The sequence below is a fragment of the Malus sylvestris genome, chromosome 11, assembly GCF_916048215.2.
Source record: "Malus sylvestris chromosome 11, drMalSylv7.2, whole genome shotgun sequence".
Lineage (NCBI taxonomy): Eukaryota > Viridiplantae > Streptophyta > Magnoliopsida > Rosales > Rosaceae > Malus > Malus sylvestris.
Genome location: NC_062270.1, coordinates 30239962 through 30247862, shown reverse-complemented (window position 1 = coordinate 30247862; position 7901 = coordinate 30239962). Strand labels below are relative to the sequence as shown.

The following is a 7901-nucleotide window of genomic DNA, read 5'->3' as shown; positions in this document are numbered from 1 at the left end:
TCAATTTCTTTTTTAATCCAAACGTTAGGTTAAAGTACGGTAGGGGTAATGAGCTGAGCTAGGTGTTAATTTCCAAAAGTAAAAATGAGGTGGGTGTTTTAGTTAATTTCTTTTTTTTGGGTTACATTAGCTGAATTATTAGTAGTCTATATTGAGTTTTCCTAATCCAAACAGATTTCTGATATATAATTAAAACCCTGATTTTTCGACCAAAAATTTGAAACCCTATCTACTCGGAATCAAATTGCATGCTAATTAAATGGAAATGATTGAGAGGCGGTGCCCTACATCTATATGTTGGAGGGCAAGCAAAGAACTCACTCACATTAAACCCACTTCACTACTCCAAGAAATCCCTCTAACCCAATCAAACTTTCTTCTCCTCCACATATTAAACCCTACTACGTACGTCGTACCATCTGTCTCACAAGAAATATTCCATCTTGTCAAGAAAGTCGAAGGAAAACCTAGCTATATCTACCTTACCTAATCTATGGCACATTCTGATACCTTTCCCGTGGGTTACAAGTGTCATCCAAGAGACGAGGAGTTAGTCGGATACTATCTGTATAACAAGGTTCGTGGCACACCTTTTAGGGTTGAGAATGTTATTCCTGAGATCGATCCTTATGGTAGCATGGAGGCAAGAGATATATGGAATAACAATGGCGAACAGAATTTAGAAAAGGATGAAGACCTTTATTTCTTCACCAAGCTGAAGCCGGCCAAGGGTACGGGTTCCCGAGTGGCTCGCACCATAGGGTCTGGGACATGGAAGGGCGAGACCGCAGGGGCCAAAGTCAAAGATCCCAAGACTAAGGAGACGATAGGTTTCTTTAAAAGGTATCAATACAAGAATACTAAGTATCCTCAAGAAAGCGGTTGCTGGATTATTCACGAGTTCAGCCTTTACCCTAAACAGGTCATGCGCATTAAATCAAGTCCAAGTAGTCGTCCGAATGATGCCGAATATGTAGTCTGCCGGGTTTGAAAGAACTTTGACAGAAAGAGAAAGGCGGATGATCACGAGGAGACTGGAGTAGTACAATCCCAGCGCAAAAGGATTCGGATGCAATCAGAGAATATTGATGAATCTTATGCTACTCCCATGTCTTCTGAGGTTAATAGCGATCACTACAATCAGCAGCAGCAGGAGCAGACTAGTATTAATGCAACTAGTACTAGTAGTAGTATTAGTGTGACTAATGTGGATCAGCCACATTACTTACTATTGTGACTCTGAGGTTATTAATCAGTATGATATTCCGCAGCAGCAGGAGCACGCGACTGCTACTAGTGATCCTCTCAACGTTACAAACTTGCCAACTAGGCTTGCTGAGCAGCAACACTACTTTGTTACGCAAGACCCAACTGTGGCTTACTCATCACTGGCTATGGCTGGGCCAGACAATCAAGAGCAACAAGTGCAGAGTAATGTAACAGACTTGCCACAATACTACTATGATGGCGATGCCAGATACTTACGTATGTCTCCCTGAGCTAAATTTTGTCGTAGACCCAGCTATGGCCTCTTCACTAGGTATGTCAATATCTAGCCAAGAAGGCTATCTTCAGCACAATGGTTTGGTGAGTAATGTTATGACGGACTTGACACAGTACTACTACTCCAGTACACAAGACCCAAGTAGTGGTATTGTTTCCTCTCAGTATGATCCGCCGCAGACTGCTACTACTGGGTTCGCTAATCAACCACACTATTTCGTTACACAAGACCACCAGCCACACTACGTTGTTGCCGATGCCACCGTGGCTTCTTCACTAGCTAGTCCATCCGATCTTGATCATAATCATCATATCATGGATAAGGATCAACTTCCCCCTCTTACTTTTGACTACACCCCTGGTGACATCATGATAGACTTGGACGACCTTTGGAACAATTAATGTGGATCAACCTGTTGTACTTGTTTGATTATGTTGTTGTAAATTGTAGATTTTTCATTTGACCAGTATCATCGATCATATTGTTTACACTACGGTTTTTGATCTAATGTAATAGTGTTCTTACTTGATATACTACATTTAATTTGTACGTAATCGATCAATATCCCATTATATATATTGCACTCTTCGGTTTTTTTTTCCACTTTCTATATATGTATGCTTGCATGCAATCTTGTTTTTGTCAAATCTGCTTCATGTCTTTGTTTCATTGAAAATGTCTGGTGGTGCATGTTTAGATGTATATATATATAATATGTTATATAAACCTGGGAACCATAATCTGAGGGTTGGGTTATTGGTTAGACATAGGTTAAAGGCTCATGGAACAAAACGGCACCAATTTTTGAAGGTGAATTTTGTATGTCCGAGTTGGATTACCAAGTAGCCAGGATAATGTAATCGGCGTGGCAACGGTCGTTATTGCCCCAGAAAAGAACACAATTAAGTTAAGGGAATTCTTTGGATCTCTTTTAAGTTTTAACATTGAAAAGAGAAGTATCACTAGTCAAATAATGCTAGTCGGTAAAAACTCACTGATCTTTACACAATTATGTTGTAAAGTTCAATTACATATATAGTACCATGTTGATTAGCCAAAAACTGGCAAATTAGTTGGTAAAAACTTACTAATATTTACCAATTATGTTGTAAAGTTCAATTACATATATAGTACCATGTCGATTGGCCAAAAAATGGTAAACATCTAGGACCGTGTAGCATTGTTTATCTATTTGGTCCTGATAATGGAAATTACATAGTGGTACTCGTACAATTGCTCACTTCTAAATAGTACCATCATATAATTGCACATGGTCACTTGATTTACCAACACTCGATCTTTACTTAATTACAGATCTCAAATTTGACTCACGAATACAGAGAAAACTGACTTTGATACTAAATTGACTCATTGTGGATTGTTATGCGTGGGTCAGCAATGGATTGTTTTATGTGGGCCAGCAGTCGATTGGAATAGTTGTAAATAGGGGTGTGCTATCCACACATCTTTTTTACTTCTCCCACATCCCCTGTTAATCTCTGTCCTTTGATCTTCTTCAATTCATCCGATCCGACGACCGACAATTAAAAGGGTGTGATAGAAGTAAAAAATGGTGTGAATATCACATCCCTTGTAAATATTGTATTGTTTGTTAAAAGAAAAAGGAAAGAGTACTGAATACTACCAAGCAGCTATCCTTCTCCAGGGTATGAATGACCATAAACCAGACAAAATATAATATAAACTGACAAACTTCCATGATAAATGCTCTGAAGTCCTTTATTTGGAAGGAGAGGAACAACCGTATGTTGAGAAATCCCAGGTTTCCTTGTCCCCTTTTTAAGTTGTTTAGCTTTCAATCATGTCCGGGATTATTGATCTTGTCTGATGGTTTGAATTTTAACCTTGTGTTTTCCAACCCAGAATGTTCTGTAGTGCTCCAATGTATCTCATACTCCGAATTCTTTAACCGTTAAATTTTTGTTTAAAACACAAAAAACAAGATCTAACAGTTAAAAAAACCAAAATATCTTTATATTCCAAAGCACCATACAACTTTTGTTCCAAGCCTGTTGACTTTTTTTCCCTATGTCTTGGGGAAATTTGACAGTACTAGAGCAGGTAAGTAAACATATCCAAGAAGTTATAACTCTCAAATAAACTACAAAACGGGTAAAGACAAATCTTCTACTGCAACTATTTTAAGAAAACAACCTTCTATGTACTTAATATCCAACATCCTTTGTTTAAAAACACAATCACTCCGCATACAGGTATGATTACCACATCATGCAAAGACCTGATGTCCATCACCAAAGCATGTACACAATATCCATACAAGGTGGCAACCATAAAATTAAACATTTCATGCCTCGGAAGGTTTTCTTGAAACATCGGATACTTCATTTCCGAGCACAGTCTAGCTTGGTTCATCCATCTTCGCTCTCGAATCTGTGGTTGACTCGCTTTCCCTCATGCTTTCCTGCAAAACCTGGTTGATTTTCCAGCCAAAAGAAAAAGAAACTTGTTGAGATGTTTAGAATCAGTGTATATCTTCAGACATTTTAAGTTAACTACTATTGCTAAAGCAGATGTGTAATAGACGAGTCCTTTTACCTGCAACAGCTCAGACATTTTTCCATTTCTATCGTCCTCCGGTGGTTTTGAATGTGGTATAGAGTAGTCTTTAGGCTGTATGGATTGCAGAGGCTCAATAACTAAAGGCTGTTCCATATCGTTCTCCAGCTCACTGCCAGTTGACTTGCTACCCTCAATGTTCATCTCAGTTGAATGTGAGGGGGCATGTGCAGGGGCTTGTGAGGGTGTATCAATCCTCTTAACTACCTCGGTAACCAATTTTTCAAAAGGTATATTTGGGAGTCTCGGTGATTTGGCTTCTGCCTTCAGCGTCTCTGTTGATGGTTGATTACAAGTACCATTCTCATTTTGTCCACCTTCGAAGACCAATGATTGATTTCCAACCCTTGGAATCTGGTTGGTAGATATCGACCCATTTGATGGAGGAACTGATGGAACCTGCTTAACTTTTGAAGTTGCCAGATCTGAAGATTGGTTTACAACTTCATTGGTGAGTGGCACCCGGATGGTGCGTATTGGAGCATTGGTAGGAGGAGCACCTGGTGCAACAGAATTTGATAAACCAGTGAGTGGTACCCCTTCAGATAAATTTCGAGGTTGCAGTATAACAGGCAACAAGTTGCCTCTGGACAGTAGTGGGCTAGCAGTTTGGGGTGCCACTGGAACCATATGTTTGCGTTTTGATGCTACATGATTAACAGACCGAATGGCATCTCTAGAACGAGGACTCGAACCATGGAAATGAGAGATCTCAGCTGGAATTGGAATCACATTTCGCCTTATCATTTGAACATCTGGGGCCACGTCATTCTCTGCTGAAACAGGAACGTAATGTCCAGGCTTGAAGATAACACCCCTCATAGTGGTGGCAGAGTTGCCAACCCTAACACTAAGTAGATATCCTCCATCAAATGTTGCATCAATGACACCTGAAACTACTGTTCCGACCATGACATCAGCTGCACCATTACTGGGAGCTCCATGATGGGGCTGGTATCCATTCCTCCCTAGAAATCCAGGAGGAGCAGAAGGAAAACCAGTACCAGCATTTTCCCCCGAGTTCAGATTTGGAGCATTTCTCACATGAGCATTCTCTTTCAGATCTAGTTTGGGATATTTCCGTGGACGGCCACGTTTTCGCTTCATGGGGATACTTGACGAGCCATCAGGGGTGTTCCCTTGATCCGATTGGCTCATCTTCAGGCACTTTTACCAAACTCTCGTCCTCTTCCCCGAAATTTTCCCACCCTACAGCAAGACGAAGAGTTTAAATGAGAGAATTGATATGGAACATGATATTTAAATTACATGTCAATGATATATTGGATTCAATCTGAAATCATATTCATATGCACCAAGACTTTCAGAGTCCTCAAAATTATTAAGTTGAACACTTAAGTAAGCTAACCTCCACAAGCTACAAGCCAGCTGCTAATAGCTTAAAATTTTACCATATCAAACAATATTAACGAAAACAAAAAACATTAAGAAAAGGATCTATATTTCTCTTCTAAATTAGGCAATGAATCTATTGAGTATTCTTGAGCTACAGAAGCTAAAACTTAGCCACATGTAAATTCCATAATTTAAATAATCGTGATTCTGAAAATATAGTAAACTTCCAAAGCAAAAAGGAAGCAAACGTTTACAAAAGATGCTGGATAATAAATGAAAAATCCACTTAGTATGTAATAGTGCATTACATGCAAGTAACATTAACCCAATAAGAAATTCTAACTGAAAAGGAAAAACGAAGAGAAAGGGAACTTTTATAAGGAAATCATCGATAAAGAGTTATTTTCATGGGTTGATTTCTTCTTTTGAGTACACAATTATCAGAGACGCACTCTACCACAGGGCTCATAGCTTGTTGTGGGACTCCCGCTGGGTCCACTCTTCCAAAACCAAGAGAAAGTCCACCCCCTTCTATCCTTTTTCACGTCGTGTTTGATTTACTTTCCTTATTAAGTTTTGTGAGTTTTTGGACAAGCAGAGCTTGGACACCAAATACAAATGTGTGTTTGACTCACTACTTAGTTTTGTCTATCTCTACACGACTACACTTCTCGACCAAATGGTGAATAAGAAAGTAATCTGAAACTCTAGGAACCAACTCTGACACCACTTGTTAGGACGTACGTACAACTGCAAACTTAGATACAAAAGAATCACCATTTTGCTATTCACAACAGAAGTAATTACACGAACGAGAAAGAAAATGTTACGAGCAAGTGCTTTGTAAAATTCTTGTCTAGACTCTAAATACACCAAAATATTTATTCTTTCACCCAGTATAAATAGTATAAGAGACAGTTGAGTTAATCGTACAACTCAAACACAAACACAAACACAAAGAAAACCCTTGTGCACCCACCATCTCAACATCCCGTCATGAACTACTTCTCTAGTTCTTACGTTCCCTAGTCTCAAAATTCTCATAGCTTGGTTTAACCTCAATTGTTTGTCCCTCATAAGTTATGTATTTAATACCCTTATATAGAACAGGCTAGCCGCTAGCTTCCGGTGCTCCAAGTCAAGCGACAAACAAAACCATTCGCCAATTATGATTTTCGGACAAACCCGATTCCTAATAACTGAAAAATGATTGCTTTAGAATCAACAAAAAACATCAATGGATAAGCATGATTGCAAAATGTCATCAGAAAGACAGCAAAAGAAATTGGCAGAGGCAAATATAAGCCACAACAGATGCTAGTGAACCAAAATGAATAATTATATCGACATTGATTTTATACAAGTGACTCAACTTAAAATTGAAATCCAGGTACCACAAAAAAATAGACACACCTGAAGCAACAGACAAAATAAAATCCAGGCAACAGAAGCTTTTCGATCCTTATTATTCACCTTCAAATTTCAGCAACAAGTCCGAACTGAATACAGATGGTAATTTCAAAATAATACTGAAGATTCAACCAAAAAAAATCATAAATATTTTATTTTATTTTATTTATAAAAAGAGCTAATATTCCACCTGGTTGCCGAGAAATGTTATAAATATTTCCTAACTTTTTCACAAATGGGGTCAACAAAAGCAAATAACTCCACTCACTCACCTGAACAACCACACTTTCGTATTTATTCTGCTTTATCTGTTTTCTTTTCTTCTTTTTTTCAGGTCAAATTTGAGCATAATAGCAACTTAGAATATAGATAAACCAAATTAAAATTTTTATCTTTATTTTTTACTTGATACCCAACAAAACTTGGATATTAACTTTGCTATTAAACCCAAGGAAAAGTTTTGAGCTTTGATTACATTTAAGTGAACCCAAGTAAAAAAAAAAACAAACAAACAAAGAAAGCTGAGGTAGGGGATTGAGAGAGGCTGGGGAAGAAACTGGCAGTACCTTTTCCAAGTGTTGCAACGACGTCGTCGAGCGGAGAACCAAAAGCTTCAATGGTTGACGCTATCTGGGAATTTTTAGGCTTTGGGTTTTGTTTTGTATGGGGCGGAAGGGACGAGGTGGGGAAACTAAGATTCTAGAGAAACACAAAAATTGAGTTCGGAGAAAATGTGGTTGTTTGGTTCACTTTCGATGCTGAAATTATATTATTAATTAATTAATTAATTACCGTGGGAGGATGGAAAGTTGACAGGTATGATATGTTACATTGTACGATGTAACAGTGCGGTGACACATAAAAGTGGGTTGTTACTTGTTCTTATCCTCCCTAATTCTCTCTTTCTTTCACAAAGATAATGTGATGCTTATAAAGATCTGAATTTAAATTTGAATTCGATTAAAACTGTTGAATCGAGATAAATTTGCTAAGAAAAATTTAAATGGACAAGATTTAGCTCACATTAGCATAT

At 38.1% G+C, this 7901-nt stretch overlaps 2 protein-coding genes across 3 annotated transcripts; one reads left to right on the top strand and one right to left on the bottom strand.

The window, feature by feature from the left end:
• The first annotated feature begins 493 nt into the window (after nt 1-493).
• Nucleotides 494-1905, top strand: LOC126590378 (NAC domain-containing protein 30-like). Its single transcript, XM_050255848.1, has 4 exons — nt 494-843; nt 1006-1198; nt 1257-1431; nt 1517-1905. The coding sequence occupies exons 1-4, from the start codon at nt 494-496 to the stop codon at nt 1903-1905; spliced, it is 1107 nt and encodes a 368-aa protein (XP_050111805.1).
• Nucleotides 1906-3664: 1759 nt separating this feature from the next.
• LOC126591412 (protein METABOLIC NETWORK MODULATOR 1-like) lies at nt 3665-7620 on the bottom strand. Of its 2 annotated transcripts, XM_050257089.1 has the most exons (4): nt 7435-7620; nt 6872-6931; nt 4082-5311; nt 3665-3956 (listed from the first exon to the last, which is right to left on the bottom strand). In XM_050257089.1, the coding sequence occupies exons 3-4, from the start codon at nt 5258-5260 to the stop codon at nt 3885-3887; spliced, it is 1251 nt and encodes a 416-aa protein (XP_050113046.1). In that variant the 5' UTR covers nt 5261-5311; nt 6872-6931; nt 7435-7620; the 3' UTR covers nt 3665-3884. The 2 variants fall into 2 exon arrangements, with proteins under 2 accessions (XP_050113046.1, XP_050113045.1); XM_050257088.1 differs by lacking the exon at nt 6872-6931.
• Nucleotides 7621-7901: the final 281 nt, after the last annotated feature.